At 35.7% G+C, this 24,714-nt stretch overlaps 3 protein-coding genes across 4 annotated transcripts; 1 reads left to right on the plus strand and 2 right to left on the minus strand.

Annotated features, from left to right (window-relative positions):
- Position 1: 1 nt before the first annotated feature.
- Positions 2-14,726, minus strand: LOC143896593 (ras-related and estrogen-regulated growth inhibitor). Of its 2 annotated transcripts, XM_077404544.1 has the most exons (6): positions 14,289-14,726; positions 11,606-11,722; positions 8,682-8,738; positions 1,308-1,381; positions 960-1,223; positions 2-868 (listed from the first exon to the last, which is right to left on the minus strand). In XM_077404544.1, the coding sequence occupies exons 2-6, from the start codon at positions 11,700-11,702 to the stop codon at positions 713-715; spliced, it is 648 nt and encodes a 215-aa protein (XP_077260670.1). In that variant the 5' UTR covers positions 11,703-11,722; positions 14,289-14,726; the 3' UTR covers positions 2-712. The 2 variants fall into 2 exon arrangements, with proteins under 2 accessions (XP_077260670.1, XP_077260672.1); XM_077404546.1 differs by lacking the exons at positions 11,606-11,722; positions 14,289-14,726 and adding an exon at positions 9,525-9,586.
- A 581-nt stretch (positions 14,727-15,307) lies between these two features.
- Positions 15,308-24,512, minus strand: LOC143896558 (uncharacterized). The gene is made up of 8 exons (XM_077404501.1): positions 24,504-24,512; positions 23,605-23,876; positions 17,481-17,603; positions 16,995-17,135; positions 16,626-16,722; positions 16,239-16,344; positions 16,057-16,173; positions 15,308-15,678 (listed from the first exon to the last, which is right to left on the minus strand). Exons 1-8 carry the CDS (start codon positions 24,510-24,512, stop codon positions 15,512-15,514), a joined length of 1,032 nt encoding a protein of 343 aa, XP_077260627.1. The 3' UTR covers positions 15,308-15,511.
- Positions 17,773-23,573, plus strand: LOC143896541 (uncharacterized). Its single transcript, XM_077404476.1, has 2 exons — positions 17,773-17,911; positions 22,648-23,573. Exon 2 carries the CDS (start codon positions 22,658-22,660, stop codon positions 23,342-23,344), a length of 687 nt encoding a protein of 228 aa, XP_077260602.1. The 5' UTR covers positions 17,773-17,911; positions 22,648-22,657; the 3' UTR covers positions 23,345-23,573.
- Positions 24,513-24,714: the final 202 nt, after the last annotated feature.

Here is a 24,714-nt window from a genome sequence, read left to right on the forward strand (position 1 = left end):
CGAATTATTACTATGTAACGCTACTTATATTCCAAATGTTCATTTGCACCATAATAACACCATAATAGTAACTAAAATAAATTATTTATTGTTTATCAGTAGCTATAATTTATTTTAGGCATATAATAAATAAGTAAAACATTTATTATCATCTCACGTTGTGTAAGTACAAGATAAATATAGAATTGTGTAAGTCTCAACACTTATATAAACTATATGTATAATTGATCACACACTCATCATCAGCCTTTTTTAAATCTAAGAGACTGCTTGTTTAATTTGGTGGAATAGTAAAAAAGTTACAAAATATATTACTATTTTGTGATATAAGGATATTACAAAACCATTTAGAAATATTTTCTTTCTATATTACACCTTTCTCTGAATTTTTCTAATGCATTTTGAAACCGTAAGTTACGATTTAAGGAGTTTTTGTATAGATATATTATAAAAATTTGTACATATTCCATGTTATTTAATATGAATCTTACACTACAAATTAAAAACTGATACTTTCTTTGGTATTTCTTGCTTGGCCTTTCATTTATTACATGATAAACGACTATATTCCCGAATATCCTATATTCTTTTCACATTTTTCTTTAGATACAGTATCGATCTTTGATTCTGAGGGAATTCTTTTTTCTTATAATATACAATATATATGAATGTTATAAGAAAAAAGATATACTATATGCTTCGAATAACAATATTAATCTTTCGGTAAAGCAGAGTCACTTTTCCCTCGCGAATAAGCACGTGTCGCTTTACCACCGAGCATTCTGTCCAACAAAGATTGTTTGTTTCTTCTTCTAGCTGCGAGAACTTCTCTGCATAATTCGTGAAAAGATTCCGCGACTTGAGCAACCTATGGAAGTTTGTTTGAACATTTAGAAGAGGCCATAAAATATGAATAAAGCAATTTCAATGAGAACTTATTAAAAATTGCAATTATATACCTGCTCAGCTGCAGTTATTTCACTAAACCAGCATTCGAAATCTTTCGCTAATATCTCTCCCTCCTCAGTACTAACTTGTCGTAAATGAACCATATCAGCTTTATTTCCAACAAGGGCAAGAGGCATCGCAGCCTCGGGATCAGCTACTGCGAGAGCTTCTTTTGCCTTTCGGACAAAATTGAAAGAATTTCTGTCTGTTATCGAATAAACCAGTAACAAGCCGTCCGCTCGTAAAGTTTCCATCGATGGTAGCTCATTTTCACTCTAAAATATTAAAGCATCATATAGAAACTATTTATAAACGAAATATATAATTTGTGAGATATTTGTTATATGTACAAAAATTACCTTTGGACATGTATCTAAAATCTCAAAAAGAATTGGTTCCCCGTCAACTAGTACCTCGTGTTTGTATCTGGTTTCTAGAAAATAAAATAAAATTCACTCTTAATATAAATATACAATAACTATTATTTATAACACAAATACATAATTTTGTGTAATCGTAAAAAAAATCACGATTCCTTTTCTTGTGATATTTTAGAATGTGCAGTTTTTTCTTAAAAAAATAAGTTTTGAATTCTTTTTTTTTTTTAAAAGTTTGTAATCTGTAAAATGTTCATGTAAAGCCAATTTCACTCAAACAACTTTTCTCTTATTTATAGTCAATATCGCTTATTGTGTAATTGTCGATTTATTTGAAATTCCATTTGAGTACGATTGTTTCATTCAACCACAAAATAAAAATTAATTTAAGCGCGAAAATAAAAGCAAATTTAAGTAAGCGATATTAACCGTTTTTGCATTGTTTATTACTTCTTGTCTTATTCCTTAATTTATCTTTCAAATGATTAATAACATCGTATTTTTTTCTTTCGTTTATAATGTATTTTAAAAAGTATTCTCCGAACAAGATAATGGTTTTGGTAGAATTGCTTTTGTGATGATTCAAGCAAATATAATAGAAAATAAATTATTCGCATTTATTATGTCATATATAAACATATATTATTTTACCCAATTAAGAATTTAATTGACTATATACTGTCAATGATTATAAACGTGGTAACGATTATAATCGTTGTGACAAATCGTCACCGAGTTTCGACCAAGAATTCTGGTCATTCTAAAGTTGATGTAATTTTAGATGCTTATAATCCACGATTATAATCATTGCCAGTATAGTCAATTAAATTTTTAATTGTGTTAATTATTGACTGGCAAAGTAAATGTTACTTATTCGGTTTGAATATATTATTTTCTTATGAATCTTATTCTATATTGCATAAAAAAGGAAATCTTCTCAGATTTAAATATAGTTTTTTCTTGAATTTGTCAAAAAGATTCGACGCGATTATTAATGTAAATTTCTATCATGAGAATATAGGTATAAGGTATAACAGAATAAATTTATGTATCATTAAGCAATTTTTCGAATCTGATTTACTTTGAGACGCTAAACACGGCACGTGTTTCTCTCGCCTGTCTACGACCGCGTCTGTATTTGTGCAAAACGAAAAATTTTGTTCGAGTATCAACCTCGCATTAGCACCCGTTCTGTCTAGTGTCAAATTCGTCTTCGATAAATTTAGAACGGACGCGGACTGAGGTATGCAGAGGGAGATATACTTATACGCAGCCTTAGAAGCGGATTATACAGTTGCTGGCAATTTTTCAAACTGACGCGTTATTCTATTATACATTATACTTTGTCGCACATACGCCAGTTTTGTAAGATACACGAGTTAACAAAAAAATCGATAACAAACGCGTCAACTTTTACATTATATATTAGAAATCTAAATATTTTAATCGTTTTTCTAACTGAGAAGCTCTGCAGCTGAAACTATTCTTAAAATGCGACATGATTTCAAAGAAATCTTCAAAATTAATTTGATATTCGTAACGTCACATATTGTCTTTACGATGCTAACGAATCTGCAGAATGTGGAAAATGAAGCGCGCCGGTAATAGCTTATGTTAATTGAATCGATCTGCAATATAATAAGGAGAACAGCACATTTATTTTATTTTATATAAACTTTAAATATTTTGTAACAAATTTTCGACGACGAATTGACTAATGTAGTACAACGCTCGGTAGGCGTTGTTTTACAGCATATAGGTCCAAAATGGTCCAACGTGCCACACACATACACAAGGTCGGCGCGGCCGCGACGCCGAGTCATTGTATTATCATTCGCACGACGGCGAAGGAACAAACAGGTAGTGTCGCGAGCCGCTCCGTACATCGTCTCGTATTCCATCCCGAAATGCGATTGTTTTTTATTATGAACGATTATTAGCTTTCATCGGTTTGTGTAATTACTTTCGCGTAGCGTCTTAATATTTCTCAAAACGCGACAAAGCACTAAGAGCAAATGCGATCTCTGGACGATTAGAGATTGGATAATGCGAATATAATATAACAATTCGCTGTATCAAGTAATTACGTAATCGAATGCTGTGATACGTATCATTTGATTTCGCATTTATTTCGAAATTTATTGCACGTGCAATATTAAATTCTGATTTTAAGTTTACAGATTCGATCGGATTCGATGAATTATAATTAGTCATTAAATTGAACAAAATCGCGACAATGGAACGGATTGACTTCGAGTCGAGTAACGTCGCGAATTTTTTGGATTAAAAAAAGATAAAAAGAGGGAGAGAGAGAGAGTGTGTGTGTGTGTGTGTGTGTGTGTGTGTGTGTGGTGTGTGTGTGTGTGTGTGTGTGTGTGTGTGTGTGTGGTGTGTGTGTGTGTGTGTGGTGTGTGTGGTGTGTGTGTGTGTGTGTGTGTGTGTGTGTGTGTGTGTGTGTGTGTGTGTGTGTGTGTGTGTGTGTGTGTGTGTGTGTGTGTGTGTGTGTGTGTGTGTGTGTGTTCGTGTGTGTGTGTGTGTGTGTGTGTGTGTGTGTGTGTGTGTGTGTGTGTGTGTGTGTGTGTGTGTGTGTGTGTGTGTGTGTGTGTGTGTGTGTGTGTGTGTGTGTGTGTGTGTGTGTGTGTGTGTGTGTGTGTGTAAGATTAAACCGAGATTAAAGTTAATCTGCATTGATGGAAACTGGACATTGATGTCGTTCTTCAATATTTTATCAATTCTTTAAAATAAAATTCAGTATCCTTATAGATATGTATATCGGAGTTTTAATAAATTGCATATATCGAGAAATACATATGTATATTCTATTAAAACCCAGCGTGTTAACAATTAATCGATAAAACAATCATCCCTTATGGAAAAATACTATGACAAAAATACTACGGAAAGACTACTGTAGTTGCAAAAAGGTACAGGAAACTATAGTAAATATGACAGTAATTATAATTTTGTATGCTTTTTTTGCATTTTTTCGCATACAGTAGCTTTTACCATATTTCTTTAAATATTGCATTCTGCAGACATTTGCTTTTTTTACTTTAACTCATACGTTTATTTACTTACGTTGTAAAATGAGACAATAATCGCCGAAAGAAATGCAAACGCGAAAAGATTATTATTAAAATGCGAAAGAGTATCGAATGTAGCGTCGCCGTATAGCGGGTGCCGCGTGAAGTTTAACCGCGCGTTTTACGAATTCGTTCCGCCATTTTAGGCTCGTCCACTATTTTACTTTGCGCGATGTCGCGGATGTCAAACGTATAAAGCCCGGTCTACATATAAGGCCGCAGTTCGCAAAACGCAAGACACACGCACAGTCTGTCAATCTAACAAAGAGGTTAGGTTGACATGTAGACTGTGTGTGTGCTTGCGTTTTGCGAACTGCGGCCTATGTGGACCGGGCTTATAATATCATAGCATCGTTCGTTAATTTTCCTCGCGTCACTCCTCTGTCAAAACGTAACACAATACGTGCCGCGTGTGTAAGACCGTGTTGATTAACGTCAAGAATGCCGTGCAAGGTTTCGTACATACGTGCGAGTATCACGTTTCAATGATCCGCGCGCGCGATCCTAACCATGTTTTCGCGAGTGAGCTCCAGTTTAACGTCGGGAGTGCCGCGTTAAAGTGTTCCGCGATCGTCTTTAACAATCGGTGATCGTAATTAATGGTACTGCGCGAATGAGTAGTGACTTGTGTGAATGCCACGAAGAAGACATGAGAGGAGGAGCAGGCCCCCCTGGGACTCCTGTGGAAGGCATCGGGCATCGGCGGAGCAACCGTAGGTGAGTAACTTAATATAATTCATTATACTTATTACTTATCACTAATAATTAATATTTAATATTTAATTAACTTAATACTGATTAACTTATTATTAATTTATTCCCGGCGATAGTCGTATGGTATGTATTCCGAGCGTCAATATATGTGTAATACATGCAATGTATAATATTATTCATTGTGCTGTGCAAATAATGTGTAGACGTGTCTTAACGCATTTACCATCCATGACAGTGACTGACATTGATTTTGAGCTTTCCATTTACGCCTTGTCGGTCATCGGTGCGACTGTCATGGAACGACAGTCAAATAAATATACGTCACGTATTATATTTTTACGCAATTCAATACTATAAATTTACTGTTAATTAAATGTTTCATTGTTCCTCTTATTGTTACTATAAAATAATTCAATTGGCGTGAACGAAAAATCATGTAAAACACGCTTGGCGCGGTGAATGTGTTAAATCGTGTTTGCGCTTGCTCGATCCTAAGTAAGCGAGGGAGTACAAACAAACGCGAATGATCAACTATCCGCATCAATGAGTTCGAATGGCATTTACAGGATAGCGGCACTATTTGCGTTCATTGAAGCAGATTGTTCATTCATGTTTGTTCGCCGATCGCTTGCTCTGAATTCGACTCTAAATATATACATGTATTTAACACTGCATGGAACTACACCCAAAAGGTATTAACTGACCCAAAGGAATCAAAATAAAATGCTTGACATTTTTTAAAATAATTATTACTCATTTTGAAAATATTTTAATTTCTAAGAAATTTTCCTTGACTTTTATTGATACAGATAAATATACACACACAGAGGTGATTTATTTTATAAATTTATTTTCTCTCTTTGTGTCTCTTTCTTTCTACTACGTAGTATATCTAGATTCTATAGATATATCATTTTGACCCCTCATAAAATGTCGGTAAAATTTGATTGATTACATTCGCATTTCAGAGGTTTCTCATAAACTCTTAGGATTCTTCCAAGACTGGAAGTAAATCCGCCTCAGTATAATACATAGAAATCTTACAAAATACGTCATATGCAATGTGTGCAATGTGAGTAAACTATTGCATCTGGAATGTATTTTGTCACATGTATTGCTGTGACATAGTACGTCATATGCAAGATGTAATGTGAACAAATTATTATATAGACATGTATTGTTATTGTGCTAGTTTAAAAGAAATAAAAAAATATAACGAATTAATACGAAAGATAATGGCCACTATTATATATTGCACATTGCTCCACATGCGACCTGCCTTAGAAAGGTAGAGACAGCGAGAGAGAGAGAAAGAGAGAGAGAAAGAGAGGATACAAATAAATAAACGTAAAACAAGTGTATTCGTAGCTGGTGTCGAGTTCTGCTCCATCACAAAATTATAACTTGCTTTCGAGAAATAATTGATTTCTGAGTTGCTAAAAAGTAAAATATTAAAATCTATATTTCAATAGAAGGAATTTGAGACGCACAAATCATTATTTAGAATTGCATCTCATTGACAATGGGATATAAATCTTACAATTAGTTGTAACCTTTTCATTTATATATAATTTTTGAGATTACATTTGATTTCTTCCAATGTAAAGGTAATTTTTTAACAAGCATATCAAAATGCAAATACATTTATAAATAATTTTATCCGTAGTAACATGTGCTTTTTTCATATTTTTGTTTTCTTACAAGTAAGGAAAATGTTATGTATTATTTATTTTTTAAGAATAATAATCTTATTTCGAATTTCTCCTGAATCAAAATGTAAAAAAAAATATATAAATATGCATGCATTCTTGAATATCGTGTTTTTTCGAAAACAAGTTATTTTTTTAGGTAGAAATAGGTATTATAGGTTAATCTTCGGTAGTTCTAGTGTTTATAAGTTTAAAGATTTATAACGATTTGCATTGTTGATATAAAAATAAGATTATGTTTTTTAAATTTTGGAAAACATTATATTTGCATGATATTAGTCCTTTTCAGAAATTAGTTATTTTGTTAAATATTTCTAAATAACAATAAGTGAAATAGAACCGATATAAATCTTACAATTAATTAAAGAAGATACCATTTTCGGTCGGGCTAAATCTTGATGGCCTAATAATAATATGAATTTTGTATATTTTTTCAAATTTAATAAGCTGCTCATTGATTATTTGTTGATTTTAAAATAAACACAGCTTTTTGTTAGAATAATAAATCCCCTTAAAATTAATAATAGATTTAATTTTTGGTGCTAATAAGCATTCTATTTAAATAACTGTAAAGAATTTATTGCAAAAAATATTACCCCATTAAAAAAATACAAATAAAACATCCGACGCGTACAGTAATTATTTTTGAAATATTAATTATTGAGCGCTATTGTATTAATATAAACATATTTATGTTTTTCAGATCAAAGTTTGTATTACAACTCCGCTGCTGCGCATCATATCTATGTAAGTTAATTTATTTTTTATTTTACCTTGAGATATAAGGGATCTGTGAAATGGATCTAAAAATCATTATACATTTATTTATATGTGAAATGTTAGACAAAAAGTGAAAAATTAAAAATCTTTTTCCATATCTCTCATTTCATAGATCTATTATTTTAAAATTAATGGCCTTATACGACATATCAGAAAAAAGGACAAAAACGATAGAAAATATTTTGCAAATACAGCAAACGCGATAAAAAAGTAATAAATAATGAATAATGATTTTTGTAAAACAGAATTTGCTTCAAATTTTGACAAAAACATTTCTCTTACATATACTTTATATATTTTTTACCAAGCACGCTACGCATAAATAAGATATATTTAATAAACGCGTTGCCTTTTTAGAGCCTCGATTTAAAAGATTTCGACTTAGCTCTACGTCTTTTTTTAATGCGATTTTCCATCATATTTTTGTATAGTAATAGACATTTTATTTACGCTGATTTATTTAAACTCATTTTATTTACCTACTTAGTGATACAACAATTTGGCGCGTATACAGAGTGTCACGATACCTACAACGCGGCCAAGTTAGATCGTGTTAAGTTGCTAACAGAAACCGCGAACAGAAATATTTGCGTACCAGTTTAAGTCCAATAAATCGACAGTTATACCGACGTATAATACGATATATACGCATCGGAGCGATATTCATGGCGGTATTGGTAACTGCATATGTGCATATTGACAGTCGTTAAATGTGCGTTAAACGTATGTTTCCACTTTAATTATCGTAATGAAACATGAGGCCGTAGAGGAGAGAAAATGGAAAACAGAAAGATTGGATAGTGAGAGACGATAGAATACTAGAGAGAGAAAATTTCTCGCAAGATAATCGTGCAATATTTGAATGGTATCAGGTTTCACGCGAATAATCGTTTCGCTTCTCAGCTGTGATTACAGCCTCACAATTAATCCTCAATTTAAATGTGATTTTTAATCCGTTCGCGTCTCAAGATACGAGATTATACCTACTTCCAAGTGTCTCACCCGATAAACAAGACTTTTGAGACAAGTTTCAAGTAACTATAAATATACGGGCCTAAGACCTTTCTCACCTGATTGATGATCGTATTCCCCGATGTATCTCCTCGTCAGAAATCTCACTGTCAATGCTGAAACATAATGGAAATATATATATACTGCTCGCGTATGCAGTTCAAGCGTGACATAATTATGTTGTACGCGGTATAATTGAGTTGGCAAACTATAATGACAGGCTACTCGCGCAACGTCGCGTCTCGAATTCGTATATGCATCGCAGTGATCTACATTTCGTCCGTTTGTTACAGTCGCATCTATTTATGCAAGAGAAAATCAACACAAAAATACTCTCGCTCTCGGTGTCATGATTGTTGTGTGCTGTAAACTATATTTAATATCTCTAATATTTAACCACACGTTGCAAATTTGCAAATTCAAGAAACTAGGAATTAGTAATTGAATCTATATATAACTAACTCTCTTGTATAATTATTTGCAACTGCGCAGCAGAAGAATTCATACATGCATTATGAAGTTATATTTATATATCATATATACATTTATATACGATATCATCTAATTTTTATTTAATTTAACCATAATGTTACTTTAATGTAAATTCATATGACTCGTATAACACTTTTCATGTACCGGAATTTAACAAAAAGCGAAATTAATATTTTATCTTTATATGAAATATATTTTCTCATTGTTCCAATACTGGACGTAACAGTTTTCAATCGTAAGCAAACTTGCAAGATCCGTAACTGGATCTGACAAATAGAAATACATCTAGACGAAACGTTCACTGTTTCTACGGCACTTAATCTTTGACGCTCTATTGAAGCGATGTTCGTTCCATTATAGTCTCAATGTTTTGCGTGAAAGTGATGAAAAGAGGTTGATCTCGCACTGACACATGATCTTCTCGAGATATAATACTGCAACTGAACATATTGCGATTCAATCGGGAGAAACGAGAGCTACAACCTAGTGACACGCTTCGAGGTATATACCACACTATTTTTACCACGAACTCGAATCTACCACGGCGCCACAAAACCTTGCGCGATGCATTAACGCCACCGTAGCTTATTTCATTTTGGACGCGTGCGGTAAATACATGTACGGTAAATACACACACACACACACACACACACAAAGTAAATACTTTCTTTTCAAATACGAAAACCGCCGGTTTATCTGCAAGTTTAATTTTTTGACTGTAAAGTGAACGTTCCGCAAAATTAATAAATTAATATGAATTGGACAATTTACTATTTAAAAAAAAAAATAATAATAAAATGGAAAAAGGTAGTTTTTAAGCCAAATTAATTTAGTTCAATAAATTTGTTCGTTTATAAATGGATTCGTGCAAATATTGTATAAACTAAACTAAACAAATATACAAAAATTCTATGAGTGTATATAGATATTAAAATTTGGGTAGGATGTATACCCCTATATATCTCTGCCTGAAATATATTGTCTAAAATATAGGTCGATTTTTTGATCGACACGGGCACGTGGATGTTTCGAAGGACAGCTAATTTATTAGCGATTGGTTTATTTGCGTTTGAAATGTATGGACCAAGATCATTGAGATTTTGAGATGCTTCTTCGTTTCTCCTCGCTTTAATTCCAATGTTATTAAAAGTTTAGAATTTAGATAGCTCTAAATTCTTAGACACATCGAATTTTCTTAACAAATCTTGTTACAAAAATAAAACAAAAATTGGAAGCAGAACTTAAAAAATCAAAATAGTAATTCTCAATTGAAAACAGATAAATATTGAAACAAAACAAAGAGAAATGTGAAAGATTTTCGAAAAAGAATTTAAAATATATCTGCAAAATTAAAACGATACTTTTGAATTATTTTTGTGTTTAGATATTATCCATTTAATATAAAATACATGATTATTCTATTCTTTATTCACATCGCACAATAAGCTATCAGAGAAAATATCTTCTACATGCTATTACGATATCTTTCAGATGTTTGCGTTGCTCGAGAAACGTAGAAGAAATAATATTTTCTCGATATAAAGTTTTGATCATAAAGGAATGTTATGGAAAGCATGACGAATCGAAACTTGATGAAGATCCAAGGCGGATTTTGAAGTAAAATTTTATAAATAGCAGTAGCCACGTATTTTGCAGCCAACAGAAAAGACGCACAGTTCTGGCGAGGACGGACCAATTATTTATTCACCTATGCCTTTACACTTGCCATTACCAAAAATACACGCGGTTAGCTACTCTCAGGGTCCTCAACGCATATCTCATATATGTATGTATCTTCATCACGTGGAATGGATGGAACGTGATTCTTACGTGCTACTTGCATGCGTACTTGCACTTGAATTTAGAGTGTCGATCGTTTACTATATACAAGATCATTTTTTTTTCGAAATACATCTCCTATACTTTTGTTCTCGCGTTCTTCTCTTTGCAATTGTTTGTTTGCAGAACAACAGCGCGACTTCCATGCAATAATGCAGTGTGTAATAGATTTTGTTCTTAATGAGAATTAGAAGAATTAATTAGAGCGTATAGCTGCGCGAAAGTATTTCTCAAAGTTTGCTATTAAAATATTTTTTGATTGACGTAATTAACTTTTATAATATTAATGATTAGCTAGGAAACATTTGAAAATTATATTATAGTTAAATAGAAAATCATAAAAAACTGCAAGCATAACTTTGGAATGTGGAAATTCTTTTGTGAAAATTTTATTTTTATTATTAATTTGATTGCTCTAATAAGAAACAGCAGTCCGTTTCTTGTTATGCAGTGATTGGATTCTTATTTCTTGATGTATAAGAAAGATGTTTTATGGAAATTCTATCTTTCTCGTCGCGTTAATTTTAATTCATAGCACTTTTACTTTACAATTTTATTATATTAATATTAATATTTGCATTAATAAGCTCAATTATGTTTTAATATGAATTTATTATGGAAGTTTCGTTTTATCGAGATACAATGCACTTACCGCTTTTGCCAACTCCTGGTGCTCCTATCACAGCCACCTTAACTTCGCACAACGAACTCTTCTTTCTTCTGATGCCTCTGATCGCATTTGACGTCATACTACTGCAGGCATTTGTCACTGTAGAAAAATAAATTAAAATAATATTGAGATTATTATATACGAAAAATCTAACAAATCTAAGAAAGTTCCTAAATGCATATTAAATTATTCTCTGCCGAAGCAGAGTTTTTGTTTGACACGGACGATGAAAGATAAAGAATGATCTCTCAAAAAATATGAAAATAATTTTTAATACTTTGCTATTACAAAATGAAAAATATTACGCTTCTATGAAAAGAGAGCAATTTATATAAACTATAGTTATTACTATTATTTTAATTAATAACGGTTTCTTATGAACAATTTATTATAATTTATAATTAATAAATTAATTATTACTATATAATTATATAAATAATTAATATTAATTAGTCTCTTTTTCTCTCTCTCTCTCTCTCTTTCTCTCTCTCTCAATGTTACTATTACTATAAATTTAAAAATTTACATGCATTAAAAAGTTACATTTGATTAAAGGATTACTCGCGTGTTTTATACTTACTAGACACTACAGACGCGCGCTTCGCGCGCGCTATTTAGCTTTAACATTATGCTATTACTATTACACTATTAAAATATATACAATGACAGCTGCAAATGAAGTAAGCGCAGCAAGATAACCAATCGGCATCGCGGAAAAGTGACAACAATACCTACGACATGCCCTTTTTAGAAGAGGATTATTAAGGTAGTTGTATCGCAACCGTATTAGTAAAAAATAATGGTCACACTGCAATACGATAATGTACGGAAAACTCTTCTTATCTGTGTAAAACTTTTGACTGAGCTTGTACTGTTTTTACTGTTTTCACTCGCGTCAGTAATGTCAGTGTATACCATGCATGCATCGAGATTAACTCGCGACGCTCGGGTTAGTATGCTATCGAGGTTATTTTGAATAAATAGAAGAAATAGAAGCGAAAATATCTGTTGAACATTACAAAGGAAGATTAATGAAAAAAAAGTATTAAAGAAAAGACATAAAACTTTAGCCGCAATGTCTGAACTACATATATATCTAATCTTCATATGCGCAGTGTTGCAAGATTTTTACAGGTTAGCTATGCGTCCACCGCTATGAGAAATTGTGTACTTTGTGTAACAATTGCTTCAAAACTAAATAGATAAGGGTCTTGTACTTTTGTAAAAATATTTTTACAAGTTTCTTTTATCATCTCTTTGTTTTTCATTAAAATCCTATGAGTAGTTTGATCGCTACAATTACAAACGTGATATAGGAAGCCGTTTTCGTCCTACGATACATGTAAAAAGTGCTAAGTTTGATTTCCATTATTTCAACTTTGGTATAGTCAAGTTTTTTCTACTTGCACGTGTGTGTAGAGCGTGTTTACATTAAGATGCTGTTCAAATTTTAAAAGATTCCTATGAAAATGGATTTTGGACACAACTACCTTAAGCTTGGTCGCGAGATTAGTACTCCGTTGTTTTTTTTGGATTACCGAACCACGATCTATTTATCGGGTGTTCCATTTCCTCTAGACTACTTTAGAGCGCAATAAAAAAAGCGAAAATTTTTACGGCACTTAGTGGCATCCGCCGCTTGTTTCTCTTTGGGCGCGTGTTTGAATAAGTCGCGCTACACTTCGAAAGAAGGTGGGAGCAGCACGAACGCCTGTCTAGAAACGAGAGAAAGAGAGACAGAGCGAGGAGCGGATAAGAAGAGAAGGCAAGATGTGACGGGTACATTAATAGAACGGTTTGCACACACATGTTCCGTGGAATCTCGGGAATTTCTTCCACTGTCTAACAATGTACCGGGGTTACGAATATCGGGCGCGATTATAATGCGGTTTATTACAAAATTTCCATGTAATCTCGTGCGCGATGACGTAGATTCAACGTCGCCTCTGAATTCATTAAAGTTCACAGCGACTATTTAATCATAACATATTTTTAATTTATGATCGGTAAACAGTTAATAAATCTCCGAACAGCTGTATGCGGAATTGAAAATGCTCCAAATACTTTAATTCTTCTTAATCTCTAAAACGTTAAAGTATATATGCACCGATGTATTTAACGACACATTTTCCTAAATGAATGCACGTTCATGGGTCTTGGAACATTTCATCGCACAACAAAGTAGACGCATAGCGTAGATATAAATAGGTGTCGTAAAAATATAATATTTAACACAAGTAAATGTACTTTTTTGCCGAAAGATACTTTCAGCCTTTCATTGTATAAGTATGGAACATTTCTTAATCTGTTTTTCCATTTATTTTAATATTTTACAAAGTCATGGGATTACTTAATAGTATATGAAAAAAGCTGTCACACACAGATTTAAACAATAAAACTATAAAATGAATAAAATACAATTGAATTATATTTTTCACGTTTCGAAAAACTTTAGTTTTAAACTATTACATTCTTAAACTGTGTTAAGTTTTATACTGTCTGATATCATATAAAGATATACATAATTATTGATATGTGATGATTTCAATACATGATCTTTTTCATCGATGAAAAATAAAAATACAATATTAGCAGCCTATATAAGCAAATATACGCTACCTATTATGTGTAACTATATGTATATTTAAGGTACTCTGGAACTTACCGAGTCAGCTAAAATACACTCCGCTACAACACCGGTACAACACTATTGTTTTATTGTTCCACTTTACACGCTCCACCGGTTCATATCGAGATCAAAGTGTCCGTCGAATAAGGAATGCATAGCTCTAAAATATGCTTTTGAATATGAAATATAGAACGTATTGCAGAATTACCTATTGACAATTAATTTTGAGGCTTAAGATCAAAAGATTGTACGCGCGCGATGCAGACTTGCCACTGGCGATAGGGCATAGCATAAATATGTTTGCCTGATCGCGCGATTGAATCATAATAATAAGGAGAGACGGAAGACGATAAATCGGTTGATAATCGTGCGTCTGCCACGTGAACGGTAATAGTTTCGTTCGAATTCGCGGCTTCGTGAACCACCGCGGCTCTTGGCCTCAGCGCGACTGTCTCGTCCCATTCTCTTCTGGCGGCTCGCGAGGCCCGCGCGCCGGTTCCCTTATTGCTCTTAAGCCATGTACATGCGGTACCCGCTTCCGGTACAGATGTGCGCGCAGACGAAGGTCGAGATTCGAAACGGCCGATCTCCGAGCCTCACGTATACGTGCTGTCTTCGCATCAAGATAAAATTAAAGTGGACGTGCGCGGGAAATCGGGATGTAACCAATGTTTCCTAGAAACGCGGAAACTTCGCCAAATACTGATTAAATCACGATTAGTGATGATTATAAAAGTCATTACATCAAATTACTTTTTATAAATGCTATATAACTGCTGAGGCAATTAATTTAGTAATTATAGAATATTTTTTACAAATATGTTAATTATCTTTTTATGAGAATTTATGGCGAATAAAAATCTAGCACTATAAACATTTTTTCAAGTTTATAAGTTTTAACACATTATACTTTTATGGACGCAAGATTTTCTATTTAATAATAAAATTATTAGATGTATATGCGTGGGTATATATGCATAGAATGCATAGAATGCGTAGAATGAATATTGCAATATAATTTATATTTTATTATATTATTAGAGGTATGGAAACGAAGAAAAAAGAAGAAATACATAAATTTATTCCAAGCCCTTGCAAATAACATAAAAAAAGATATGTCAATGAAAGTAATTGTTGCTATGTAAAAATCGATAAAATACTGTCGTTGATTAATAATTTTACTATGATGAAATTATCTTTATGTCACACTGTTGAGGTAATAACATATAGATCTCTGCGTTTATCGACTGCTTTATACTTTACTGCTGCAGATACAATTCGCTCGATTCGGGGAGCCACATGTTGGTGGACTTGAAAATTTCTTCCTTTCCGACCTCATCATTTTGTTCTCGGTGTCGTCTCGATGCCTCTGGACAACCACCAAACAACCAGTTTACAACTCGCAGCAAAACTGGTTTGATCCGATCTGAATAACGATTCAATTAATTTAGTAGTTTTCTCAATATTAAATATTGCAATTACTTGCTATAATAATTATTATAATTAATTATATCTTTTTAATAAACATTTCCAATAAATTTTTGCATTTTAACATTGTAATTAAACGTATCATTTACGTGAAAGTTATTACGAAAAATTATATGTGAATACAAGAACGTAAGAATATAATAATTTTTAAAATTAAAAAAAATATATATTACAAAATTTATAATTGATTTTTTTTTATAAAAAAAAGAGGAAAAGAGAATTAAATTTGTTTTAAAAATTGCATAAATATTTCTGGGCGATAATCTGGAAATAGAGTATATTTGTTTTTTCTTAATTAGATTCTATTAGTACATACCTTTTGTAATCGATGAATTTTCATAACATTCGTGAGTAAAACTCTTTATATCTTGAGGAAATCGACGGCTTCCTTTTCGAAATTCATCATGTAACTCTCGCTTTGTGAATAATTTATCTATACGTAGTAAATTGTTAATCTATTTTTATTATGTAACATACGCGCAAAATAGTGTAAATTACCATAATGAGGATCCACTGGCTTGTTCATAGTTCTTGTCGTGCAATCTTTATTTAATTGATGTTGGGAAGCAATTGTAACTTCCTCTGAAAAATTTCTGAAATGCTTCTGAAAAATTTAATTTTAAGTAAATACTTATTAGCATAGAATCGATCTGAAAATAATTATTATATTTTGTAATTTCTATGCTCTACTATATATATATATATATATATATATATATATATATATATACAATAAATTAAACAGTTAATCTACTATAACAGTTTACAATATTAATCGCTATATAATAACGTAAAATTGATGTAATAGATATATTTATACAAAATAATATTATATTACAATATAATATATATAACGCTTACATGACCATATACACATATACATACCATATAATCAAAATTTTGTTTATTCTGTAATTTTTCAGTATCAGTATCGATATCGTCGCTTACGTTCTCTTGCTTTTGAGATGTAGTCTTGAATTTTCTAAAACATTATAATAATATTTCGAGAAATTTTCTCTTTTATAAAGTCCTTGTTTGCTTTCCTACAATTATCACCAGTGTGTTATAATTTACTTGTTCAAAGAATGAACATAATTAATTTGTTCTAAATTATCGAAAACTTTCGTCATCAGTAAGTTATTACTAATATAACTATATTTTTGATAATCATTCCTTTCGTACATCAGTTTATACTTGTCATTTTTATCAATAATTTTTAAAATTGTGTGTTGGAATCTGAATGTTAATTCTTACCGCAAATCAGTATTATTTTTTAATTTATCCGCCGACATCGTATATGGTATGATTCTCATTTCCGGAGAAGTATTCTGTGGAATTATCACATTCTCTTTTTCGCATTTCTCATGGATTATCGTTATCTGTTGTGGGTTGTTGCTACAAGTATTGATATATTCTCATTCTTATTGCACATATATTCCGTAATAACAAATTATATTGTATAATATACATATATTATGCAATATAATTCGTTATTTTCAATAAAGAAAATACGTGCTATCAAATGCACGTGCTTGATCATTTGCACTCTCCATGTATCAGCTAAATGACATTATAAAGGTAAAGTACGCAAAAGATCAAATGGTGATTTAGCGGCACATGTTTTATCAAATAGAGTAATTTTTGATGCATTGAATTATTTAATTTTGTCCGAAATCTGACAATAATATACATAATTATATAAGTCGTATAAAACAATTGTATTTGATATGACATACTTACATGGTTGACACTATCACTGCATCGGATTCCGGTAATACATCGTTGGCCTCATTTCGATGACGATTGTGTCGATGACGTTTCCCATCACAGTGCTTTGTGCGATGTTTCTTACTTTTGTGTTTTCTACGAGATGCTTACATATTATTTATTTAGACATTAATCTTTGCGGCCCGTTAATATTTGCATAATGATGCATAAATAAAGCCGCATCTTTTATGCAGATCGTGCTTTCGTAAGTTAATAGTCGCTTTAGTTCATAAATAGAAGGGATAAAATATCTATGCAAAAATATAACTTCCGGTTCCGGAGAGAACGAGAGTGACAGGTGTGAAAGCGAGTGAGAGCAAAAGGGTCTAGTAGAGAGTGACGAGGGAGGCTGAGGAAGGAGAGGGTGATAGAGCGAGGAGGTGTGGAGGTGAGAGAGTGAGGAGGTAAGAAGGGAAACAGAGGAGGGGCAGGTAAGAGGAGATAAAGGGAGGTAAAGCGGCTAGGCACTGAGAAGGTGTAAGCACGAACGTTAGCTGAGCTAGAGGGGCGCACGGCAGGTGAGCCGAGCCGAGAGCGGCAGCACGAGGCAGAGCGTGAACAATAGCGAAGAGAGAGGGGCGACTCAACACAGGATCCGGGACGCGGACAGCAGCGCGAGGCAGGGCATAGAGTAGGTGGTGGAGCTAGAGGGGGGGAAGTGAGCCGAGTTAGGAGGAGATGAGTGAAGGGAGAGAAAACGGGAGGGAGGGAAAGAGTGCGATAGGTAAGGTTAAGGAAAAGGAGAAAGTTAGGAGGGGGAGCACGGGAAATTTAGAAGAGTTATGGAAAAGGAAGAGGGAGGAAATGGACAGGAGCGGGGGTGAGGAAAAGGAGGAGATTTTTAAGAGAAGTAATATGACGGCAAGATCTCCTAAAAAAGACTCGGAGTTAGGTGTGAAGGAGTTGGGAGAAAGAATGGGAGAATGATGAAGAAATTTAGGGAAGTAAGAGAAGAGCTAAGGGAGGGTTTCAGGGAGCAGGGTAGGGAGATGAGAAAAGAGATAGAGGACCTGAGAAGGGAGTTTAGGGAGCGAGAGAAGAGATGGAAAGAGGAGAGGGAAGAGACAAATAAGCAGAAGGAGAAAATGGAAGAAAGAATAAGAAAATTGGAGGAAAAAATGGAAGAGAGAAAGGAGGGGAAGAGGGAGGAGGAAGGAAACGGTAGAGGGGAGCGGGGGAGAAAATAAGAGAACTGGAGAGAAGGCTGGAAAGGAAAGAAAAGGAGGAGAGAAGAAGAAACATTGTAATAAGAGGGCTGGAAAGTAAAAGAAGGAGGGAGGAGAGAAAATGCAGAAAAGTTACTAGAAGGAATAGGAGCGAAAGTAAAGGCAATAGAGGTGAAGAGAATAGGAGGTGATGCAGAAAAAGGAAGGGAAATGGTGCTGTTGAAATTGGAGAACGAAGAACAGAAATGGGAGGTTATGGAAAAAAAGAGGAGCCTAGTGGGGAGAAGGAAAGAATTACGGAGGACCTATCGTGGGAGGAAAGAAGAATGAATTGGAGGTTGAGAGAGATAGCGAAAGGGGAGGAAAGAGAAGGTAGGAGGGCATGGATTAAGGCAGGCAGAATAAGGCTGGAAAATACTTGGTGGAGATGGGATATGGAAGAGGAGGTGTTTAAAGGACGAAAGGGGAAGGAGAAGAAAGGAGAGCAGAGGAGGGAAGGAAGGGAAAGAAGGTAAAGGAGGAGAGGGAGAGGTAGGAACGGAGACGGGGGAATAAGAGGAGAAGAGGATAGAGGGGGTGAGATAGAGAAGGACAACACGAAAGTCAGAAGAGAAGAAGAGGGGGGAAAGTAAGTTAGTTTGGAGGATAGTATTCTGGAACGTAGCGGGGTTGGAAAATAAAGATAAGGATTTTTTGGGAAGGGCTGAAGAAAGAAGATGTGTTAGTCATGTCAGAGACCTGGATAGGAGAGAAAAGGGCTGGGAAAGAATAAGGGGGAGATTTCCAAAAGGGTACGAATGGGGGGTGTGCAAATGGCGAAGAAAAGAATAAAAAAGGAAGAGCAATAGGAGGGATGATAATGGGAATAAGAAAAGGATTAAAAGAAAAGGGAACGACAATAGAAGTAGATAGAGAGGGTTGGATTGCGGGAGGAAAGGTCAGAACAGGTGGTGAGAACTGGAGTATTATAGGGGTGTATGCAAGAAAGAGGGGATGGAGGAAAACGTACAAGAGTTAGGAGATAGAATGGAAAAGAAAGAAGAAGGAAGGTATACGATAATTGGGGGAGATTTTTAATGCGAGGACTGGGCAAGAAGGGTGGGATGATAGAGGAAGAGGAGGGGAGGAGGATTGGGAGAAGGAAGAAGGTCGAAGGACAAGAAAGTGGACAGAGAGGGGAGGCTGTTGGTAAATAGCTTAGAGGAGAGAGGATGGGAGATATTCAATGGAAATGTAAGAGGAGACGAGGAGGGGGAGTTTACGTTCACGGGGGGGAAGAGGTAGTACGGTGATTGATTACATAATAGGGGAAGGAGAAGTAAGAGAGAAGATAGTGAGCATGGTAGTGGGGAGAGAGAGTAGACTCGGACCATCACCCATTGGAAGTAGTAGTAAGAAGGGGGGGAAGAGGAGGAAGCAGGAGAGGAGGGTGGAGAAAAGAAGCAGGGGGGGTGTGGAACGAGGGAAGGAACAAAGAGGTTTATAGAAAAATAGGAGAGGTGGAAGTAAAAGAAGTAGAGTTGAATAAGGAATGGGAAAGAAATGGAAATAAGAATAACAGAGGCAATAAAAGGGGTAGAGAGGAGCTCGGAATAAGAAAGGGAAGGTGGGATGGTGGGATGAGGAATGTCGAGAAGCGAAGAAAGAGGCAAGGAGAAAATTAAGGGACTGGAGGAAGAAAAGAGGAGAGGCCAGTGCGTATAAGGAAAGGAGGAAAGAATTTAAGGAGATATGTAAGAGAAAGAAGGAAGAGGAGAACCAGAGATGGGAGAGAAAAGTGGAGGGGAGCAAGGAGGGAAGCGGAGGTATGGGAGATAGTGAATAGGGAGAGAAGGAAAAGGAGGGGAATAGAGGAAGGGATAGAGGAGGAAGAATGGAAAGAGCACTTTATGAAGTTATTAGGAGGAGTAGAGGGGAGGGTGAGGATGGGGAAGGAAGGAGAGAGGGAAGAAAAGGAAGGAGAGGAGGAAGAGGAGATAAGTCTAGAGGAAATGAGGAGAGTTATAAAGAAGCTAAAGGACGGAAAGGCAATGGGAAAGGATGAGATTCCAGGAGAGGCATGGAAGCGAGGAGGGAAGGGGTTGGAGGTTTGGACATGGAAATTTATCAATAAGATATGGAAGGGGGGAGGATGGCCGGAAATTTGGAAGGAAGGTATAATTGCGCCAATCATAAAGAAAGGGGAAGGAAAGAAGGCAGAGGAATATAGAGGGGTGACAATAATGCCCTCTTTGTATAAGGTGTACACGGCTATTCTGGCGGAGAGGATAAGGGAGGAGATAGAGGGAAAGAGAATGGTACCACACAACCAGACAGGTTTTAGAAGGGGAATGGGAACGATAGACAACATTTACGTGTTGAACTACATGGTGAACAGAAGGTTAGAGAAGAAAGGGGGAAAACTGATAGCATGTTTTGTGGACCTGAAGGCGGCGTTCGATTCGGTGGATAGAGGAATACTAATAAAAGCTATGAGAGAAAGGGGAATAAGGGAAGGACTGGTGAGAAGGACGGAAGAGATGCTAAGAGAGACGAAGAGTAGGGTAAGAGGAGGAAACGAATTGGGAGAAGTATTCTGGACGGGGAGGGGAGTAAGGCAGGGATGCCCTTTGAGCCCGATTCTGTTCAATGTGTTGCTAGCAGACCTGGAGGAGGAAATGGATAGAATTAAATGGGGAGGGATAATGCTAGGAGGCAAGAGGGTGTATACTCTGGCCTACGCGGATGATATCGTGCTAATTGCAGAGGATGAGGACCAAATGAGGAGTCTGATAGAAAGACTAGAGGGTTACCTGGGCAGGAAGAGATTGGAATTGAACGTGGGGAAAACAAAATAATGAGGTTTAGGAAAGGAGGAGGGAGGGACAGTAAGAGAAAATGGAGATGGGAAGGAAAAGAGTTGGAAGAGGTGAGGGAATTTCGGTATTTGGGATACGTGTTTCAAAGAAATGGAGGGCAGGAAGCACAAATAAGGGAAAGGATAAAAAAGGCGGCCCGCAGTGATGGGAAAAGTCTGGGGGATAGGGAAGAGGAGATTCGGGAAAGACTGGGGAAAAAGACTGTGGCTGTTCGATAGACTGGTGTGGACGGTGTTGAGTTATGGAGCGGAAATATGGGGATGGAGAGAAAGGGAAGGAATAGAAAGAATGGAAGAAAGATACATTAGATGGGTATTGGGAGCGGACGGGAGAACACCGTGGTATCTAGTGAGGGAGGAGTTGCAAAGGGAGAAATTAAGAGGGAGAGCAGGAATGAGGGCATGGAGATTTGAGAAAAAGTTAGAGGAAGGTGGAGGAAGTGAACTGGCGAGGTCTGCCTGGGAAGAGTTGAAGGAAAGAGAGATGGAAGGGAAAGCAGGTTCAGATTGGGAAAGAGAGAGAGGAAAGTTCTTCGAAGACAGAGGCGTGGGGTTAAAAGAGGTGGAAAAGATAAGAGGAGATGGAGACGAATGGTTTCTTAAAGTGTTTGAGGGGGATAGGGAGACGCAGAGAAAAGAGAGATGGGAGAGGATCGAGAAAGCAGAATACAATAAGTGGTATAAGTGGATAAAGGGAGAGGGTATCCCGGGATATTTGAAGAAGGGATGGGGAGAAAGTAGATGGGGAAGGGTGGCTAGATTCAGATTAGGGAACGAGGTAGGAGAGAGCAGATATTGGGAAGCGGAGGAGAAAAAGAAGTGTAGGTTGTGTGGGAATAAGGAGGAAACGTGGGAGCATGTATGGGAAGAATGTAGAAGATGGAATTCAGGAAAGGGAAGCTGGCAGGAAGCGGTAGGATGGGTTTTGGACGAGGAAGGAGGAGGAGAGGAATGGATGCTGGAATTAGAAGGGGAGAGAATGGGTGGAAAGGGGGATTTGGAGGAGCTAAAGGAGGGTAGTGGGGAAGATGGAAGGGGAGATGGGGGAGAAGGATAAGTGGGAGGGGAAGAAGAGGAATGTAGAGAAAAGGAGAAGTGAGTAATTGGTCTGTTTTAGAGCTGGCAGGATGGAGCGTGAAGGGAGAATGATAGTGGAGGCAGTGGAAGGGATTGTAGAGGAGAAGCTAAGGAAGATGCTGAGGGAAAAGAAGGAGGAAGACAGAAAAAAGGACGAGAGGATGGTGGAGCAGGAGGAGAAGGTAAGGAGGTTGGAGAGAAAGATAGAAAGGCTGGAGCAAAGGGGAGGCAAAAGGAAGAGGGAGGATAGCGAGGAGAGTATGGCGGGAAAAAAGAAATGGTGGGCAGGTGAGGGTAAAAGGAACGAGGACGATTTCAGAAAGAGGAATATAATTATAAGAGTGGAGAAAGAGAAATGGGAAGGTAAGGAGACCAACTGGGAGAAAGTGAAGGAGCTTTTCGCAGAAGGGCTGAAGGTGAAGGTGAAGGTAAGAGAGGTGATAGTGGTGGGGCAGAGAGGGATTTGGCTAACAATTTTGGTAAAGTTAGGAGACGAGGAGGAGAAGAGGCGGGTTTTGGAGGCGAGGAGAAGGGCAGGGAACTCCATAGGAGTCAAGATACACGAGGATAAGTCGGTGGAAAGGAGGGTTAGGGAGAGAGAAGAAGGGAGAAGGGAGGTGCACAAGTGCACAGGGAGATCGGCGGAGGAAGAAATCGCGAGAGGGATGGAGGAGAAGCTTCTCTTGAGCCCAGAGGAGGAGAAGGAGGAGGGACGAGAGAGGAAGCAGGCCAAATAGGGAGGAGTAGACAGGAAGGATGGAGGTAGAAGGAAGGAAGGAAGATTTGACGGCAGAAGCGGAGGACGAAGAAGAGGGATGAAGAGGGGAGGGGAGGGGGGGTAATTATTTTTGTAAGGTCGCATATGGCCAGGCACATGGGAAAGAGAATGTACGAGGTTTGGGTACGTTCCTCATAAAAACGCCTTGTAAACCCTACGGGGAAAGGCAATAAACAGCATACATACATACATACATATCTATGCAAAAATATAACTGACCTTATCGATTTATTATTACTGTTGTCGAAGTTCGTCTTGTTACTGTATTTTTGTCCATAATCCTTTGCATCTTCTTCGTATACTTTTCGATATAGTTCTTGTATTCTTAGCTCTTTATTTTGATCATTTTCGTCTCTCGTTTTAATCTTTTCGTGTTCAGTTCCGTTTGTATTTAAGATAAATTTCAATCCGTTTGCAACAGTATCTATTAAGATGCAACATGCTTTTCGAGCATCTAAAAAGACATGTATAATATAATATAATATATTTACCTATAATATGATTTATTTACATTTTACATATTATAAGAATTTGAGTCTAGCGACATGAATTCAGAGCGTCACTTTATTCTTCTCTCTCTGAAATTTAATAAATATAAAAAAAATTTAGCAGAAGTAATTTTGAGAGTTCTGAAAAACTTTCCTTCTTTTATTTTAGCTTAAAATGAAATATATCGAAATGCTTGAAGCAGATATTATTACTACTAAAACTATAAACTGATCTGTAATGTATATTATTATTATATTTCAATAAATCGCGGAAATTTACGGTTAGAAAATATTCTTATAATGCGATATTATATTAAATTTTAATTATATTTAAAAGTTAATCAAAAATTACAAGCGATAATAAAAAAAATTTTCTCGCTTTCTCTCTCTCTCTTTCTTTCTCTCTTTCTTCTCTTTCTCTCCTTTCACTTGACATTTTTCCTTTTCCTACTTACACGAACGTGACTTGGGCACGTAATACAAAACGACGCCACACAACATTAACGCGATTAACGAGAGTCGCTTCAGGTAGATGATCCACTCAAGCACGCAGAATTTCTCGTCGAAATAAGCTGATGAGTAAAGAAGGAAGTCATTTGGTCGACGAGAGAGGACATCACTTTCTCTTACCGTATCCATTCCGCGATTTGGCGTACACGCATTGCGTAGCAAACGCGACGATGAGAACTAGAGATTTCACAGTAGATGTTAGACGCATTTGTTTAAGTATTACTTTTCATTATTATAATCCAATCGTTAATCAAAACGTTCCGGAAGAAAGGGAAAAGGAAGAAAGAACTTGAGTGACACACGCGTTCTGAAGCGATGTCCGTTACAGCGT

This window comes from Temnothorax americanus, unplaced genomic scaffold, assembly GCF_048541705.1.
Source record: "Temnothorax americanus isolate GAGA-0224 unplaced genomic scaffold, ASM4854170v1 Scaffold19, whole genome shotgun sequence".
NCBI lineage: Eukaryota > Metazoa > Arthropoda > Insecta > Hymenoptera > Formicidae > Temnothorax > Temnothorax americanus.